Source organism: Lissotriton vulgaris, chromosome 7 (genome assembly GCF_964263255.1).
Source record: "Lissotriton vulgaris chromosome 7, aLisVul1.2, whole genome shotgun sequence".
Classification (NCBI taxonomy): Eukaryota; Metazoa; Chordata; class Amphibia; order Caudata; family Salamandridae; genus Lissotriton; species Lissotriton vulgaris.
In genome coordinates, this window is record NC_141695.1 from 1,192,068,819 (window position 1) to 1,192,088,098 (window position 19,280).

The 19,280-nt window shown below is 52.2% G+C and overlaps 1 protein-coding gene across 1 annotated transcript in view; it reads left to right on the plus strand.

Annotated features, from left to right (window-relative positions):
* The window catches only part of SRCAP (Snf2 related CREBBP activator protein), a 1,720,489-nt gene that overhangs the window by 1,304,150 nt on the left and 397,059 nt on the right, over positions 1 to 19,280 (plus strand). The window contains exons 26-27 of the mRNA XM_086931673.1: positions 4,893 to 5,203; positions 5,528 to 5,730. Of these exons, the coding sequence (XP_086787799.1) occupies positions 4,893 to 5,203; positions 5,528 to 5,730 (514 nt within the window). The remainder of the gene's footprint in view (positions 1 to 4,892; positions 5,204 to 5,527; positions 5,731 to 19,280) is intronic.

Below are 19,280 nucleotides of genomic sequence, written 5' to 3' on the forward strand. Positions count from 1 at the left end.
GCAAGTGTCAACATTTTGAACTTCTCCTTCCGGAGCAAGCGGTTGATGTCCCGGAGATCTAAGATAGGACGCAGGCCTTTGTCCTTCTTGGGCAACAGAAAGTAGTGGGAATAGCAACAACTACCTACTTCTAGGACAGGAACGCGCTTGATGGCTCCCTTGGCCAAGAGTGCCAAAACTTCCTGTTGGAGCAGGGCCAAATGATCCTTCGACATGCGATGGTACTTAGGTGGCCCACTGGCAATTGGTGGCCCTGAAAGGTCGAACTAGGAGAGTTTGGAGGCTGCTGCATAGGGGGCTGTGGTGGACTGGCCCACCTGCTGGCCCCCAGAACCACAGTGGTGGTTCCCTTGTCTCCGGGCACGCAGGGGCTGAACAGCTTGCGCTGGCCTGTGGCTCTGGGCGGGAAGTGGCGGGGCACCCCTTCCGTAGCCACGAAAGAGGCAAAAATCAGACTGTGCAGGGCGGGTGGTGGAGAGGCCCAAGGACCTGGCCATAGCCCGAGAGTCACCAGGCTTAGCGCCAAAGGGCTACTGACATGGAAATTGTCCTGCCTAGTGAGTCGGCGGTATCCAGCCCACTGCGGATGGTAAACTTCGCTGCGTACGGTCCGGTCCTCCCCCGGACACTGAGGCAGCACTTGCACAGCCATATTCCAAACGGAGTGGGTGTAACGGCCCACCAGACATGCAGTGTTTACCGACCGCAGTCCCAAGCTGGAGGAAGAAAACATCCTCTTCCCAAGATAGTCCAGCTTTTTGGAATCCCTATTAGGTGGAGCGGTAGGGAACATGCCCTTGGAGGTGGAGGCTTGGACCACCAAGCTCTCAGTGTGGGGTGTTGAGAAAGGGACGTGGGGTCGCACAGGCAGTGGCGTTGGGCAATCCTCCTATTCACAGGAGCCCCTGTATTGGGTCCGGACCAGGTGCCCAAAAGCATGTCTGTTATGGCTTCATTAAACGGCAGCAGGGGCTCCGAAGAGCTCGTTGCCGCTTGAAGCACCTCTGTCAGGATGTTAGTCCTGACTGCCACAGTAGGTAGCGCGAGGCTGAGCGCTTCAGCTGCCCTATGCAACACCACTGCGTAAGAGGCTCCCTCCTCCGTATCCACGGTAACATGCCAAGGTCTGGTGAGGTATCCAGACCACTTGCTTCCCCAAGTTCCTCTCTCCAGTCCGGTTCATAACTTAACTGGTCAGTTAAAGGGTCTGCAGACCCCTCCCTGTCCTCCTCACCCTCCTCTGGGTGTCAATCTGGTCTTAAACAGCCAGGGTAGAACAGGGGCACAAAAGTACCCGTTAGCGCCGGATCCGTGTCTACATTGAGGTGGAGGTCGGGGTCGACACCAGCTAGGGACACAGACGACTTTGGCAGAGGATGTGATGCCTGTGGAATCCGCGCCGGGGGAGGTGTAACAAGGTGGACCGGCGACTATCCGGATCCTGGCCTGGATCCAAGGGGACGCTGCCGTGGCTAGGCCGGAGCCGCCGGCGACGAAGACCAAGGGCCAAGCCCCCTGGGCTCGAAGGCGCGCCGGCGGAGTCGGGCTGCCCATAGATGGCGTGCAGCTCTTCGTAGAGTTGACAAAGCTGGGCAGGTGTCGCTCAAGGTCCCGTAAAGTGTGGGGGGGGGCAGAGTCGACCTTTTGAGCTCCACACGCGGAGCCGCAGGAGGGCCCCCACCCGCAATCCTCGTCGTGGCTCTGTTGTAATTAAGTCCCTATTGGTGCTTGGCTTGACACCCTAGGCGGTGGTAGGCAGCTTGATATGGCAGCTATCTCCTCTTGAAGGCGGCAGCTCACTTTGCCGTGAAGATAAGTGGGTAAGGTGCTCGCACGCCGGGGATTCAAGGATCAAAGTGGGGGCCTTTCAGCAGTCCCAGTACTGGATCGCTAGAATGACCCAGGTATGTTAGCAAGTTTAAAGCCCCCCGTTTATCAAGCAATTTCAGTGGGTCTCCCGCCGCTGCCCGCAATTAGGAGGAAGTGCGCCCCTGGCCTCCGGTTCAGTAGCAGTAATCGGGGCAGCAACAGGAGCAGTTAGATCACCTCCGTTCTCACCTGACTGTTCGTTGCAGCGGCATGGCAGGGCGGCGCACTCAGCGTTAAGGCTCCCAGCCGCACACTTAACGCCCTAACTCCCTACAGTGTTCCCTCCCTCGGCAGTCGCTTAGGCCTAGATCAGGCAGAGACGTGCTCCGGGGCCGCCGAAGACAGGCGACGCGTCAAGGGACAGTTTTGGAGCGTTCCGTACTTGAGCAGCTGCAGCGGTCCCTAACTGGTGGGCAGCTATAACACAGCTTCTGGATAAACCTAACTACTCGCCCACACTACCACAAAGGGAACTGTTAGTACTTACCTAATTTAGCCTCTGCTATGCCTCTGGACTCTGTGCACACCGTAACTTAGTTTGGTATAGTACAGGGGTACTCCTAGTACGGCCCGCGGGCCAGTGGCGGCCCGGCAAGCCTTCCCTGGCGGCCCGCGGACATTGCACACATCATACCAGTGTTTGAATTGTTTTTTTTTAAAAGAGTGTCTGCAAACTAATTTACAGCAGCGCGACTCCTAGACTCTGCTGCTCTGTGGGGGCCGGCCGGGGGATTCCTGCCATAGTTGGAGTGGAGCTGCAGGGGCAGAGGTGAACAACACAGCCTCATTTACATGCTAATGGTCTTTTAAAGACCTGTTAATGCGCTCAGTGCATCTGTGTGTGTGTGTGTGTGTGTGTGTGCTCCGAAGCTGTCTCAGCCCGGGCTGACAGAGGCAGGGTGAGAAAAGAGGGAGAGGGAAAGAAAAGGAGACTAAGTGAGGAAGGGAAAGGAAGAACGGGTGAGGAAGTAAGAGAGGGAAGGAGGGAAAGGGAGGGTGGAAGCAGGGCTCAAGTCAAGGTTCCACGCGGGTGGACAGCTTCCCCCCACTTATTTTACCAGGAGCTCGATAACTGGAGCACATGGAGCAGCACATTCACTATTTGGCCTCTATGGGGTGAGATTGGAGCTCATTCAGAATGCTGCCCACGCACTGGCTTCTCTGATGCAATCGCATCTAAGGGGCGAGCAAGAGGAGGCAATGAATCTGAAGGTGCAAGCCACCTTTCGTGACATCACTTCTTGTTGTGACGTCAGCGTCCCCCCACTTCTTTTTTAAGGACTTGCGCCCTGGGTGGAAGGGAAAGGGAGGGGAAGGGGGGGAAGGGAGTGACAGAGAGGGAGTGAGGGAGGGGAATGGAGATCGGGTGAGGGAGCGAGAGAGTGAAAGGGTAGGGGGGAAAGGGAGGGAGGAAGGGAAAGGGAGGGGGAGGGAAAGGGAGTGACAGTGAGGGAGGGAAAGGAAGACCGGGTGAGGGAGGGAAACGGAGACCGAGTGAGGGAGGGAAAGGGAGTCACAGAGTGAGGGAGTAATGGAGTAAGAGAGTAAGGGAGGGAAAGGGAGACCGAGCGACTGAGGGAAAGGGAGACAGTGAGGGAGGGAAAGGGAAACAGAGTGAGGGAGTGAGGTAGGGAAAGAGAGACAGAGTGAGGGCGGTAAAGGGAGACAGAGTGAATGAGGGAGTGAGAGAGGGGGAGGGAGAGAAAGGAAGGGGGGAAAGGGAGTGAGAGAGGGAAAGGGAGGGAGGGAGGGAAAGGAAGGGAGTGACAGAGTGAGGGAGTAAGAGAGGGAAAGGGAGACAGAGTGAGGGAATGAGAGAGGGAAAGTGAGACAGAGGGAGGGAGACAGAGGGAGGGGGACAGAGGGAGGGGGACAGAGGGAGGGGGACAGAGCAAGGGAGAGTGAGAGGGAGGGAGGGAGACAGAGAGAGCAAGAGAGAGAGATGTGTGTATGCCGGGTCTGGTGGCTCAGTGCATGAAGGTGTCCGCTGCAGGGACCAGTGATCAACCTCATGGTCAGTTTTTTTTTATTGCTCTAGCCCCACCCCCTCCCCCACTGACCCCACCCCCACTGGTGCGGCCCTCGGGCACAATTCACAGTGTAAATTTGGCCCCCGAGAGAAAGTTTGTGAGTACCCATGGTATAGTATTAGGCACTTTGCCATTCACTTGAACATGTAGCACTGCAAGCTACCAACTCAACTAGTCCCTCTGCAACCAGACTCACCAGGACAGGTGAAACGGAACTGCTGGTGGTTTCTTGGACTTTGACCCCTAAGCACCTTAAGTCCCTAAAGATACGCTTGCAAGTATATATACATGCAGTATATATATGTCCATTAGAGAACATTACGGCGTTCAAGACTCATGCCTCTGACGGTTATTTGAGCATCTTACTGTAAAAATCCTATCCCCGAAAGTACTTAACTGATTCGGATGATGTTGGGGTCTAGAATTATTTTTAAAAATCTGTTCTTTTTCTTCATTGGTCTTGGATTTCTTTTTCAATGTGTCTCATTTATTGACACTGTGAATACAACAAATGCTCAACACTTCCTTCTGATAGGCCTAAGCTGCTCAACCACCCCACCACTGACCGAGCACTTGGGATTATTAAAGTAAGCTCAGGTAAACCAATAATGGTCGTCTGGACTTTTTGCATGGAGTACCCCTACATTGGTACAATACATAAAAAGCTATCTTCCTACATTGATGACAGGGCTGTTAACTTTTCCCCATACATGGAGCCACAAAAAGCACCTGTAGAATCCGGAGAAGTCCCCATTTGCCAGGGAATTACATTGTGTTAGCTTAAGTTTTAAGCAAGTTGTGATAAAGGCCACCTTTCCATTAATTTGTCTTATTCAACCAATAACTGACAGAACTCCGATGTTTACCAAATGCAAGGTTTTATTTTGAGATTTGATGCTTATTAATGTGATGTAATGTGTATATGCTTCTTGAATTCGTAGTGGAGTGTTGCACCTCACTGATGTACTGATATTTTTCACCCACTCTCTAAAGGAATCCCTAGAAGAGAAGCGGAAGAGACAGAGGAAAGAACGACTGGACCGTTTATTCCGAATTAATGAACGTCATTGTGCTCAGTCACCCATCTATGGCACTGAGATCCTCCGCCTTTGCAGCCTGTCCAGCAGCACGCCATGCACGCGCCGTGATGGCTGGTGGGGCGTTGGCTATGCGCACTGCTACGCTGCTCAGGTGCTTGCTGAAACCAAGCACCTAGATGCACACTGGCATTTAACCGAAGCCTTAAGTAGAGCTATTCTCACCCCACACCAGAGACTGGAGCAGATGGAACACCTCATTGACCGGTGCGTTCCCATACATGGAATGTGAGCTGCCCTAGACTGTGCACAATTGTCCCAGGACATTTTTTGAATAAGGAGAGGACTCTGTGTAGTGGGTTTGGTTGAGGATGCTGTGGCTCTTGTATTCAGTTTGGCTGGTGTAAAAGATGTGTGCATGGTTGGGGCTAAAATGGTGGCTACTTACATAGTTGATCCTGCCTCAGTGACTGTCCGCATGACTTTGCTACTGTAATCCCTCTTATGATTTTTAATCGTCTCTGTGCTGCTGTGGCGTCAGCCATGGTTGCCATCTGCCTGCTTCCTAATTTTCTGTATTCTAAATTTTAGATTCATCTTTGTCATGCCCCCCGTTGAAGCACCTTCAATCTCTGTACACACCTGCCACCCTTCGCCATCACACACAGTGCAACAGACTGTGCTTACTGAAACTCTGCAACGTGAGCTAGGACCACGCTCCCGCAACCTGCATAGAATTATTTGCAACATGCGGACTCAGTTTCCAGACCTACGCTTGATCCAGTATGACTGTGGTAAGATTGAGCTTATCCATTTCCTTTGTGGTACCCACATTGTTCATGTCCCTCAGCCTGCTTTCCACAGGCTAATAAATTCTCCGTTAACTCCTTACTTTGGTAGTTCATCGACTTTGCCTCATCAATGGTCTAATCATCATGTACCATCTATCCACATATATCTGCATTTAGTTCCCTAAATACGCAGTGCAACCTGCCATTTTCCCTGTCCTCCTCCTCACTCTAGCCCAGCCCTACAGCTAACCATAGTGCTAAGCAGTGTACGCTACTTCTACACAACTTCCTCTTTTAGTAACAGCTTAGAACGGCCGACCTCGAAACTGGGGGAACCAAGACTCGGCAGTGACGCACACACATCCTGTGATTCTGGGCAAATTACTTACTCTCCCTGTGGCTAGCAAAATGAAAGTGTCTGTCTGTTACACAACTAGTGCTCATGTAAAGTGCTTTGATACATTCGGGTCAAGTTCGCACTATTCAAAACAAAACAAAAAACCCACAAATAAAGGTAGATCGTCATGCAATAAAAAAAATTATTTTTGTGAGGTCGTCATGGATTGTAATAAAAAGTCTTGTTTCCCTGGACTCTCCTTCTCCCATCCTGCTAATACCCTGCCATCCTGTGTCAGTTAATTGCTGAACCTTGTGCGGCCACAGTATAGGAAATGATTTGTATCATGGAAAATATATATGTTCATAGTGTGTTGCTATAGATATATATGCTTTGCCATCTAGTGAAGGGCTCGCATGTTGTAGGAAAGTGACTCTTTTTGTATGGTTGCTCTCCACTTTATGCCTGATGTTTGATACTACTTGACCAAGTGTGCCCCGGGTTCCTGCTAATCAGGTACCCAGGGCTTGCGTTCTTTCCCCACAACTGTACCTTTGCTCCTACATTTGCACTCCTCTTGCCTACATGTAAGTCCCTTGTAAAAGGTGCCAGGGGCAACAACTTGTAGCCAGCAAAAGTCTGACGGCTGAAGCATATATTTTGCCTCCCTCAGAGACTCATCCCCTGACCTATACACACTACCACTGAAGTATTTTTGCCGGGGGTGACCCTAAAACTACAAGTCGACATGGCACACATCCCTGTGTGCCATGCCCGCCAAAACACTGCGTGTGGCATAGGTCAGTCACCCCTCTGGCAGGCCTTACAGCCCTAAGGCAGGGTGCACTATACCACAGGCGAAGGCATAGTGGCATAATCCCTGGCCCCCCACAGTGCCTGTGCCATTCACAGATATTGTAAGTGCAGTGAAGCCCTTTTAGACCTTGGGCTGAGAGTTTGGCATTCCGAACTCCACAGCACCATGATGGATTTACTGAAGACTGAGAATGTTGGTCTCAAACTTCTCAGCCCATTAAACACACTGATGCCAGTGTTGGATTTAATGTAAGATTCACTCAGAGGGCATCTTAGATATGTCTCTTGAAAAATGACCTCACCCTAGTGTCCTGGCTGAGTGGCTGCTTGCCAGCTGCCACCCCAGACATGTTTCTAGACCCCTGGGTCGATAGCCTCCCGCGCTTGGGGTGCCAAGCCTCCTCCCCCAGGATGGGAAGAGGTTCCCGAAGGGGAAGCTTCAAAGGCTTGCAGCCTTTATTAGCTGTGTCTGCCTTTTGCTGCTCCCGGCAACTAGCCCCCACTGGTTCTAACCCCTACTTTGGGCGGGAGCATCGGCGGGAAAACCATGATAGGAGGAGAGGTGTGCTCACCTTTGCCAACCCCACACCTCAGGTAGGGGAGGCGAGGAGAAGCACAACTCTGTCCTTGCCATGAATCACGGCGTGTCTAGCAGCCCCCAGCACCCATAGGACCTGCCCTGCCTTCCCTGCAAAGACTGTCCCCTTGAGCACCGGACTTGCTCAAGAATCAAACTCGGACTCCAGCCGAACCCTCCAGTCTGCACCACTCTGTACCAGACCCCCACAGCCTGAGTTAAAGTGGCCCAACACCACAAGGAGGTTGCCCCAGCGAAACTGACCTGGGATATGTTGATCCCTGACCTACCTCAAGCCTCCTGTCGACACCTGCCTCAGTCTGGAGGTTTGGCAGCATGAATCCTTTTCTGGTTCCACATGCTGTCCATTACCCACCAGACCGCGACCAGAGCTGGTAAGGAAACCAGACGCCCCACAGCCTTGTTTGGCCCAGCCGACTGTGTCCAGGCATCCCCCTGCATCCCAGTTTACCTCTCCAACTGGTGGTCGCCTCTAGGAAGCCTCCCTGCCCAAACCTGCAGTCTTTGTTCTGACTGGAGATCTCCCATTGAAAACAGGGCACCCGATGCCAAATCAGCACCCTGCACCCAGCCGTCCCTGTGTCACTGTGGGTTAACCTTTTGTGCTAACTTGGAACCCCCTTTGCACTGAGGTTACTCCTTATGAGGTTTGCGCCCTCAACCCTGTGGCTTGCCCGAGAGCAGCCACCAATCGACAACCCCCTGTAGGAAGCTGGCTCTGTATATACAATACCAAAGTTAGGTCTAGTGTGCTCAGAGTCCAGTGGAACCCAAAAGGTAGGCCGAGGTAAAAGTAGATAGAACCTTACTCTCTTTTTGGGGTAGTGTGGTCGAGCAGTAAGGCAGTGTCGGAGGACAGTGTTAGGCATTAGTTGAACACATTCAGTGTGCAAATGAATTCACACACTCAAAGACTAAACTTTAGACCAATTGTTTATGTATAAAAATATTCTTTTAGGTATTTTATTTCCTAGTACCAAGCAAGCCTGGCACAGGTAAATAATAAGTATTTTGCAGTAAATATACAGTGGTAATACAGTTTGGATTTGTAATGATATATATATATATATGCACTTTGGTTTGACTTACAGTATTGTTTCAGAGAAATGCAATGCTTTGTAAATATAGTACTTAGACTTGAAAGGACTTTTCAGCTAAATACCAGGTTACTTACTTTTTAGATTTCTTTTCTTACTCTGAGTAGTAAACCTGGATACTACTCTGGGACATTTCCTGCAAACAGATAAGTAAAATCGTTTTGGTTCAACAGTACAGTTTTAAAGAATTTGTTTAGGTTTTCAAACTCCACACTTAAAAACTTTTCCAAGAAAAACAGTCAATGTTGTCCTACGGAGGAAAATAGTGTACTCGGTTTTAAGGTAAGTATTTGGTCGTAGAAGTTGAGGGTTCTGGGGGTAGACTCAGGTGTCCCCCAGGGTCAGGGATGCACTCTTGGTACACCCTCAGCAGCACAAGGGCAGCCGGGTGCAGAGTGCGGAGGACTTTAGCTCTGGGCAAATGGGGAAACAAAGTAGCACCAAAGGTGCACCCTCAGTGGCACTAGGGCGGCTGAGTGCAGGGTGCTGTTTCAACGTCAGGCGCCCTGTTGTTTGCAATGGGGAAACCTCTGGTTTGCAAAGGAACTGCAGGCTTGGGGACGAAGGATTCCTGGGAGCTGTGAGAAGTTGGCCTGATATGCAGTGCTCACTATTCTAGTGATCACTATGTATCAGTCCAGACAACCCTTATGGTGATTGGTTGTAAGTCAACCGATAGACCAGCTATCCTAGTAGCATGGACAAGAGCAGTCTTCGGGCTAAACTCTAGAGGGCGTGTTAAGCCAGCTGTTATACCATCACATATACCCCTTGAACACCAAGTGAAAGGACACCACACAAGTGTTATGAAAATAAACAGTGTATTTATTTAGATCACAACAGCCCTGTACTCTTTATGAGGACAGGGTACTAAGCACACAACAAAACTCTTACGAAAATACTTCAAGTGCACAATTTACACAAATGCCAGAGGGGCACGAAAAACCATATACTATGAAAGTGGAAGCGAAATTACTAGCAGGTAAGTACTGGACTAATAGGCTTTGGAATCGCTAAGACTACGTTACTGAACCTTCAGATTACGAGTAGGAGGCCTAGGGGACTCGGGTGCAGAGTGTGCACTCTCATGCGGGACAAAGTCTATGGAGGCTAGTAAAAGCAAAGTTAGTGTTCTCGGGCGAACCCGACTAGGTAGGTCCAAAACGAAAGTGGATCTGGACCCTTGGATAGTGAGGCTATGCTGGGGCACCGAAATGCCGAAGTTACCTAGCCCAGGGGCTGCGGCTGCATAGGTCTGAAAAGACGTCGGGAATCCTCGTTGACGAACCAGGAGCCTGAAAGGAGTTGCTGGCAGGCGACCAGTAAAGATTGTTTGATGGATCTAAGCCTGGATCGAAGATGGAAGACACCTGTAAGCAGAGGGGACCAAGTTCTGAATCACTAGCCAGTGATTAGATGGGCACCAGGATGGCACCGGATGGTAGTCACCTCGGCCAGGTGAGTGGGCGACGCTGGGCTCTGCAGTCTCACGGACTAGGAGGCGTTGTCGGCGACCAGGATGGAGGTGCGAGCTGTCCAACGATGGTTGATGCTGTCGACTTCGCTGGACCCAGGATTGGGGCAACAAGTCTTGGCAAATTCAAGCCCACGCGGTGGACCTAAAATGGCGTCTGGAGTGGACCAGGAAGGTCTGGGGTGCTCCTCTTTTGGAAGGGAGCAAGGGCCAGTCAGTCGGTCGTCGTCGGGAAGGCCACAAGCCAGCAGGCTAGTAGCCAGACAACGTGGTGAGCAGCAAAAAGCAGAAGGGCCCCACGCAGATCTCGTGGATGCTGGGGGGCTGGACTTCGGTCCTGGAGCTGCTCAGGGTCGGGGCTTCTCGGACCCCAAAGCACTCAACAGAGGATCCCTCGGCGGTCGTGCTGGATAGAAGTCGTGCAGTTCTGATGATGGCCGGTCCCTCGAGGTCTCGTCGCACCTACGGTTCTCAGCTTAGCTGTAGAGGTAGGTAGAGGTCAGAGGTGCCAGGGAAGCCGGGTCTCATCGTGCTGGTCAGTCGGATTCCGGAGGAAGGACGTGCAGCAAACCGCAGTGTTCTTAGATGGTGCCTGCGGATGCAGGGTGACTACTCCTTAGCCACAAGGGAGAAATCTTGACAAGAAGTCGAGAGTTCCTTTCGTAGAAAGTAGTTTCTTGATTCAAAGATGATCTAATTTGGAAGGGTCCCCGCCTGGTGTTCTGCTGGTTTTCCGACTTAGTTGGCCTGGGACCCTGCCAATCAGGACCCCAGGCATACTGCTCTCTCTGTAAAATGGATTCCATGTACCTTAGGTACATATCGATTGGTACTGGGCCACCTTATCAGACCCTGTAACTCAGGGCATAGGTGTACCCAGGGCCTACCAGGGGCTGCAGCATGTATTATGCCACCCCTGGCTGGCCATCTAAATCTGACACAACTGGCTGCATGACAGCTGGGGCAAGGTGGTGTAATCACCCTTTGCTTTAGATATAGTATACCTATATCTAACCCTAAAATGGACACACAGATTCCTATCAGTCACTCCTATGGCAGGCCTTGACAATCCTAAAGGCAGAGTGCTTGGAATCGTGTGAGATGGTGCTCTGGCATGAGCTGAGCCCGTTTGCAGCTTGCGGAACAAAGTCCTAATAGCTGTTCCATGATAACGCATACCATATACTCTTAAGTGCATTATAATCCTCGCGGTTATATGCCAACTCTGGTATCGCTTTATCAAAACATGTCGAGTAAGGTGTCATACGAATTGGAATACCAACCCCTCGCCAATTCTGGCGACGGGGTTAGCATTCCACCCTTCTAGAGGGACACGACATGTATGTAACTGTGAACCCCGGTTAAAGTAAACTCAAGCCTCAGCATCACAAAATGGATGCTGCCACCACAGACACAAGTCTGACCTCCTGCTGCTGGGAGTCCTTCCAGCAAGGGAGGCTTGGACAAAGGGTTTCCTGTCAGGGGCGGTGCTAACACCATCCCAGACAGGGTTTTGTGTATCCTGGGTAGGCAGGGCTTTAGAGGAAGGTGACTGCAAGTGGACCCCGTGCTCACTATGCATCTGCCGGCTAGAACCAGTTCCAGGGGCACACCAGCCCCTGAGCTGGGGAAAGTCCGGCATGGGAGAGGGGTGTAACCACCCCCCTTCCTGGTCCCACCCATGGGCAGGACCTAGTCGCGTGCCAGCCCCTTTTTCCTAGTATAAAGATAGGAGCGGGCCCCCTTCCAAATTAGATCATCTTTGAATCCTGAAACTACTTTCTACGAAAGGAACTCAAGACTTCTTCCTAAGATTTCTCCCTTGTGACTAAGGAGTAGTCACCCTGCACCCGCAGGCACCATCTAAGAATACTGCGGTTTGCTGCACGTCCTTCCTCCGGAATCCGACCGACCAGCACGACGAGACCCGGCTTCCCTGGCACCTCTGACCTCTACCTACCTCTACAGCTAAGCAAATCGTCCGAAGGGGCTACTCCCTCCCCTTCGAGACGACCTCTCAAGCCATGCCACCGCAACACCAACGCGTATCGGGGGATCATTTGCGGCTTCTGCAGGAGGAAGTTTCGGCACTCTTGGCCAAGGGGGCCATCAAGCGCGTTCCTGGGCCTCAAGTAGGGTGTGGGTGCTAATCCCACTACTTTCTGGTACCCAAGAAGGGCAAAGGGGGCCTACACCCTATCTTGGACCTACGGAACGTCAACGGCTTCCTCAGGAAGGAGAAGTTCAAAATGCTGACTCTGGCTCAGGTGTTAGCTGCCCTGGACCCAGGAGACTGGATTGTAGCGTTGGACTTGCAGGACGCTTATTTTCACATCCCCGTCCTGCCGGCCCACCAGCGCTACCTGCGGTTCACGGTATGCCACGAGCACTTTCAGTTTACCGTGCTCCCCTTCGGCCTTACCAGCGCCCCACGGGTGTTTACGAAAGTGATGGCGGTGGTCGCAGCTCATCTGCGCAGGTTAGGGGTTTCAGTCTTTCCCTACCTCGACGACTGGTTGTTGAAAGCGGGCTCGCGCCAGACAGTAGTCAGCCACCTCTAGACGACGGCAGACCTCTTGCACCAGCTGGGGTTCTCCATCAATGTGCCGAAGTCACACCTGTGTCCCTCTCAGAAGCTCCTTTTCATTGGAGCGGTTCTCGACTCGGCGCAGTTTCGGGTTTACCCACCGAACAGCGGGTTCGGGATATACAGGCTCTGATTCCACTCTTTCAGCCTTTATCCTGAGTTTCGGTCAGATTGACGCTGCGGCTTCTGGGGCTGATGGCTTCCTGCATCCTTCTGGTGCATCATGCCCGTTGGCGGATGCGGGTTCTGCAGTGGGACCTGAAGTTTCAGTGGGCCCAGCATCAGGGCAACCTGTCCGACCATGTCCTGATCTCGGAGGGCACTGCGAGACAGCTGCAGTGGTGGCTCACAAACCGTGATTGGGTCAGCGGCAGATCCCTCTCCCTTCCCCAACCGGAGCACGTAGTTTTGATGGACGCGTCCCTCCACGGCTGGGGAAGCCACATGGGGGAGGCGGAGATCAGAGGCCTCTGGTCTCCAGCGGAGTCCTGGCTCCAATATCAACCTTTTGGAGCTACGGGCGATTCGTCTGGCACTGAAGACATTCCTCCCCTCTGTCCGGGGGAGTGTAGTGCTGGTGTTCACGGACAACACCACCGCCATGTGGCACTGCAACAAACAGGGCGGGGTGGGGTCGTGGACCCTCTGCCAAGAGGCTCTGCGCCTCTGGCAATGGCTTGAACATCAGGGCGTGACTCTGGTAGTTCAACACCTGGCAGGCTGTCTGAACACCAATGCGGACGAACTCAGCCGCCGGTGCATGATGGATCATGAATGGCGTCTGAACTCTGACCTGGCGCAAGGTCTCTTTCTGCAGTGGGGAGAGCCTTGGTTAGATCTATTCGCCACCGAATAGAACGCGCAATGTCATCAGTTCTGCGCGTTGGAATTTCCAAGGCGGCACTCGCTCGGAGACGCTTTTCGTCGCGAGTGGAGTTGCGGTCTGTTGTACGCCGTTCCACCTATACCTCTTCTGCCCAGAGTGCTGAAGAAGATCAAGCACGACCGGGCACAAGTCATCCTTGTGGCTCCGGACTGGGCACGAAGGTACTGGTATCCCGAGCTACTCAGTATGTCAGTCGATCCTCCGGTTCGTCTGCCTCTTCAGGAGGACCTTCGGTCGCAGCAGCAGGGGACAGTCCTCCACCCGAACCTGTCCAGTCTCCACCTCCATGCCTGGAGATTGAGCGGCGACAGTTGAGGCCATTTGACTTGCCTCCTGAAGTCTATAACATAATTCTGGCAGCCAGGCGTCCCTCCACAAAGTCGGTATACGCCTGCAGGTGGAAAAGATTTGTGGCATGGTGCACGGCAAAGGCTGTGGATCCTCTCTCTGCCCCTCTTTCTGAGGTTCTCCTCTTCCTTCTTTCTCTTGCCCATCAGGGCTCTGCTCTGGGCACTATCAAGGGCTACCTTTCTGCCCTTACAGCCTTCCTAAGGCTGCCTGACCAGCCATCTTTGTTCAAGTCCCCTATTGTAAATCGATTTCTGAAAGGCATCACACACACGTTTCCACCTGTTCCCTTTGTGATGCCTCAGTGGGACTTGAACCTGGTTCTATCTTTTCGGATGTGCGCTCCCTTTGAGCCACTTCACAACTGTCCTATCCGCCTTCTTACTCTGAAGACTGCTTTCCTGGTTGCCATCACCTCTGCCAGGAGAGTGAGTGAGCTCCAGGCCTTATCTTCTAAACCTCCTTTCCTTTCTGTCCATCCGGACAAGGTTGTGTTGCGGACAAGACCCTCTTTCCTGCCCAAGGTTGTCACGGCCTTCCACATCGGGCAGTCCATTACCTTGCCCCACTTCTTTCCGCCTCCGCATCCCTTGAAGTAGGAAGAGAGGCTCCACCGTCTGGACCCAAAACGTGCGCTCTCTTACTATCTGGATCGCACACGTCAGTTCCGGATGGATGACCCACTCTTTGTTGGTTACGTGGGTGCTAAGAAGGGAAAGGCGGTGCACAAGCGTACCATCTCGCGGTGGATCATCTTGTGTATCCTGGCGTGTTACTCCTTGGCTAAGAAGGAAACCTCTGTTGGCCTGAGGGCTCATTCCACTCGGGCCACGGCGACTACAACTGCCTTGGGCCGAGGAGTGCCCTTGCAGGGCATTTGCCAGGCAGCTACGTGGGCCTCACTGCACACGTTTGCAAGACACTATTGCCTGGACAGCCAAGTCCGGAGGGATGGCTTCTTTGGCTATTCCATTCTCCAGGACTTTCTGGTGTGATTATTGGTTTGCAGACCCACCACCGGGGTTGGTATTGCTGGGGTATCTATTCTAAGGTAAGAAATCTATCACTAACGTGTCTTTCAGATGCACAAGTTACTACTTTTGTAACAATATATCTGTAAGAGACTTTAGTTAGTGATAGATTACTTACCGACCCACCCATCCTCCCTGTTTCTGCGAACTGATATCTAGGGTTAAGGTCATCCCCTTTCAGGGCCCTAGTTTCATTGGCACCAGTGTTGGTTTTTAGCATGGCTCTGCGTTTCTGGTGCGGAAAAACTCTGTCTAAGAACTGACGTCAGCACGTGGAGGCGGCATCTAAGTACTCCGACGTCATCACGGCGCCCACGATGCCGACGACGGACGCGGCGCCGCAGATGACGCCTACCGACGCGCAAGGGTACTGCTACTCAAAAATTTCCGGATCCAGTCTGACGCCTGGGGATATTCTAAGGTAAGGAATCTATCACTAACTAATGTCTCTTACAGATATATCGTTATATAAGTAGTAACTTGTGCTTCACAGTCTTTGTGGTTGAAGGCAGGCAGGTCCTCCGGGGTATTCGAAGTTGCTGGCTTCAGGACACACCAGGGTTTCGCAGGAGCAGGTTTGAGGTGGAGACAGGCCGGTAGGGCTGGGGCCAAATCAGTGGGTGTCTTCCTCTTGTTAGCTTCGGCACGGTTGTTCAGTCTTTCTTTTCTTGTAGTTTCAAATTGTCTAAGGAAGCAAGGTTCAGGGGTGCGCCTAAATACTAGCTTTAGGGGCGTTACAGGCAGGTTAAACGGTTGTTTCCAATGGTTCTGTTCCCTGGGGTGGGTACACCCCCTATTATGCCACCCTCCAGTGGGAGGGGGCATAAGCCTTTCCCTGGTTGGCTGAGTCCCCCTTCTGCAAGATGGCGGGGACTGAGAGTTGTGCTTCACCTCGCCTCCCCATCTGAGGGGTGGAGTTGGCAGAGGTGGGCACACCTCGCTTTCTCACTTGTTTTGCACGCCTGTTCTCCCTCACAAAGTGGGGGTCCGAACCATTGGGGACCAGTTGCTGAAAGCAGCAAGTGGCCTGGGGAAGCTCACAAAGGCAACAAGCCTTTGAAGTTTCCCCTTCATGAACCCTGCCCATCCTGGGGGAGGAGGCTTTGCACCTCGTACCTGGATGTGCATTGTTTCAGGCCCCTGAGAGCTGCATGCTCTCGACCCAGGGATCCAGAAACATCTCTGGTGGTGGCAGCTGAAAGCAACCACTGAGCCTGGACACGAGTGGTAGGTTAGTTTTCAGGGGGCATCTCTAAGATCCCCTCTGTGTGCATTTTTCATTAAATCCACACTGGCATCAGTGTGGGTTTAATGTGCTGAGAAGCTTGATACCAAACTTCAGTTTTTCAGTGTAGCCATTATGGTGTTATGGAGTTCGTAATGACAAGCTCCCAGCACCATATACGCTTAATGGCAGCAGAATGGACTTAGACACAGTAGGGTATAGGGCTCATGCACCTGTACCCTCACCACTGGTATAGTGCACCCAGCTAGAGGGGTGGCTGACCTATTGTAGGAAACTGGCTCTATATATACTACACCAAAATAAGGTTCGAGGCATGTGGGCTGCTGAATTCATATCTGTGCATAGATCGCCGCCTAGTGTTGGGTCCGTATGATCGCACATTGTTGTCCTGGAAGAGTCTTCGAAGTATCACGAGATAGGTGGCTCCTCCCCTGGACTACAGTGCGCATGGGCATCGACTCCATCCCCAGATTGTTTTTTTCCGCCATTGGGTTCGAATGCATATTTGTTAACTCAAGTTCGGAATCGATAAACGTTCTTTTTAGCCAAAAGGCTTTTAGTATATCGTCGGTATTGTCTTGCGATTGTTGGCCAGTTCTGTTCCAGCTCAGTTCCCGAGCCGGACATCCAGAGGAGCCGCGTGGCTTTTCAGCACTGAAGGCCCGGTCGACGCCAGAGGCCTTATCGACGAACCATCATAGAACGGAGCCCGTTCAAGAGATGTCCCGTGTGCAACTCGAAATATCCTCACATCGACGTCCACCCGGTGTGCAACAAGTGCCTGTCACCGGATCACGATGAAGCCAGCTGTATGGCTTGTTCTCGTTTCTGCTCCAAAAAGAGTATTCGACTTCGACGCACAGCGCGCAAGGAAGCCCAGCAGACGGCACCTGACCCGGTGAACATCTTCGATGCAGAGGACGAGGAGGGAGCAGAGCGGCAGGTTCGAGAGAACCTGTCTGATCCCGCATCGGAGATCGACTCCAGCTACGACGCTGATATTGAAATGGTCGATACTGAAGACGTCGTCGACTAGGTAGGAGACGACGATGGGGCCTTTGGGGCCATGGAAGATAGCTCAAGCGAGGAGCTAGGCCCGAACGTTGATACTGGAGCCCGAGACACTTACTAAGGCTCAGGTCGAGGGATCGCCACATGGCCCTACCCAAGATCTTACACTGGGTTCTACAGCCTCGCCTTCGTGCCCGGCTTCAGGCACTTCTAAGGAGCCACGGGTTGCAAAATCGAAAGAGAAAGCTTCGGTGTCTACACAACCAAAAGAAGCACTAAAGGCGAAATCGAAACCGAAAGTGCGTATTGCTTTGGTCGGCTCGAAGTCCTCTGAACTATCGGCACCGACGAAGCATAAAGGTGTTATCGACCCGGCGAGGTCGCTAAAGCGTGTCGAGCCGAAGACTGGGACACCGAAAAAACTGGTCAATGACGTCGACCCGAAAAAAAAATCTGCGCCGAAAACCGTCGACACAGAAAAAGGACTCGGAGCTCAGAAGGTTCTCGATCCTACGCGTCGACCAGACCAGGCTAAGAGCGGTACGAACCTCGAGTCCACGCCTGGCAGCGGCTCGAAGGAACCCGTCGAGTTGACGCAGCCGTCCGCCTCCCTCTCGAAACAGGTGTCGGAATCGCTGAAGCGAATTAAGGAAAAGGCTTTGGCTGTCGGACCAAAGGATACTCCACCACCAAAGCCTGCCAGTAAACCTCAAAAATCGCCGGCGCCCATCCAGTTCACGCTGCCGCCGAAAGTGGTGCCTAAGGCCTTCGCCCCTAAGATGGCCGTCGAAGCGTCCAAGAAGGTGTCCACGGGGCCGAAGCCCACAACTGCGGTACTGGTCACAAAGCATCGACAACCCTCGCTTGAAGAGCAGTCGGAACAATTCATCGATGCCGACACGGGTAGACTTTCAATTTACAAATGAAAGATCGCCCCGGAACAGCCTATGGAGTCATATAGAATCCCATTGAAAAAGAAGAAGGATTCCACTACAACACCCATTCTTGTCGAACCTATATCTCCACGTGGCCAAGACACTGCTCCTGCTTCGCCCACTTACTCGGATGTGGGGACAGGGGAAGGTGACAATGAGGAGTATCCTGTAGACACTGATCCAGAAGATCACAATGAACCCTGGGCGATCGCTGCTGACCCAGGGGATCCACACACTGCCCCGGACACTCATGTGTATGCTGTAAAAACATTGCCTACTGAAGACTCGGCGGCGTTTAATGCACTTAATGAAAGGGCAGCCAAAAATCATGATGTCCAGCTCCATGCTGTTGGATTCCACCCAGCCCGAGCGCTGCAGGAACGTAGCATGCACCAGTCCCCTTCCCCTGCCCACTGGCCACTCACAAGACAACCACTATGAGTGCGCCAATGAACCTGAAAAGAGGCTGGTATATTGAGGAGACACCAAGTCTTCCACCCTTATAGAACGATAGGACACAGCTCCCTCCTTCACGCTTCTGCACCTATGTGAAACAGAAAAAAGACATACCCTTCATATGTATATGTCCTACACTGCTGTATCCCAACTCCAGTGACCATGTCCTGCTACAACATGCACAACCCCTCTTACCAGTGGTTAGCGCAGGCTCTGCTTCGTGAAGGCACTGGGCACAAAAGTAAAGCTATTGGGCAATTCAAGATAAAGTCCCTTGTAACGATTAGCCAGTCAGGAGTATATAGTTACAGTGTCCTTCGTTTTTAGCATTGCACAACGAGGGGAAAAAAAGGTCTTATAACAGGCTTTATCCTTTGCCAGAAAAAAACCCCTTCGTTTTATAAATAAAGAGCAAAGGGAAAGGGACTGGTATGAGACACTCGGGAATACCGAGAATCCCAGCGTTTGTTTACTAAAGCCCTTCGCGGAATGACCCGAAACGTCACTTCCGCCTTACAATGATGCAAAGAGGCGTCTAAGTAAGACGCGCTGAAACGAAGCTAAACGCTTCGTTTACTCATTGCGTCTTCTCGGAATACCTTCAAACAAGGGCACCAAATAAAAAGCGGTCACAGCGAACGGGAGCCCCCGCACACTTAACACCAAATACAAATGCTGGAACAAATAACAAGGAAGGGGGGAAGGAATAGCAAACCCCGGGAAAAGGAGTT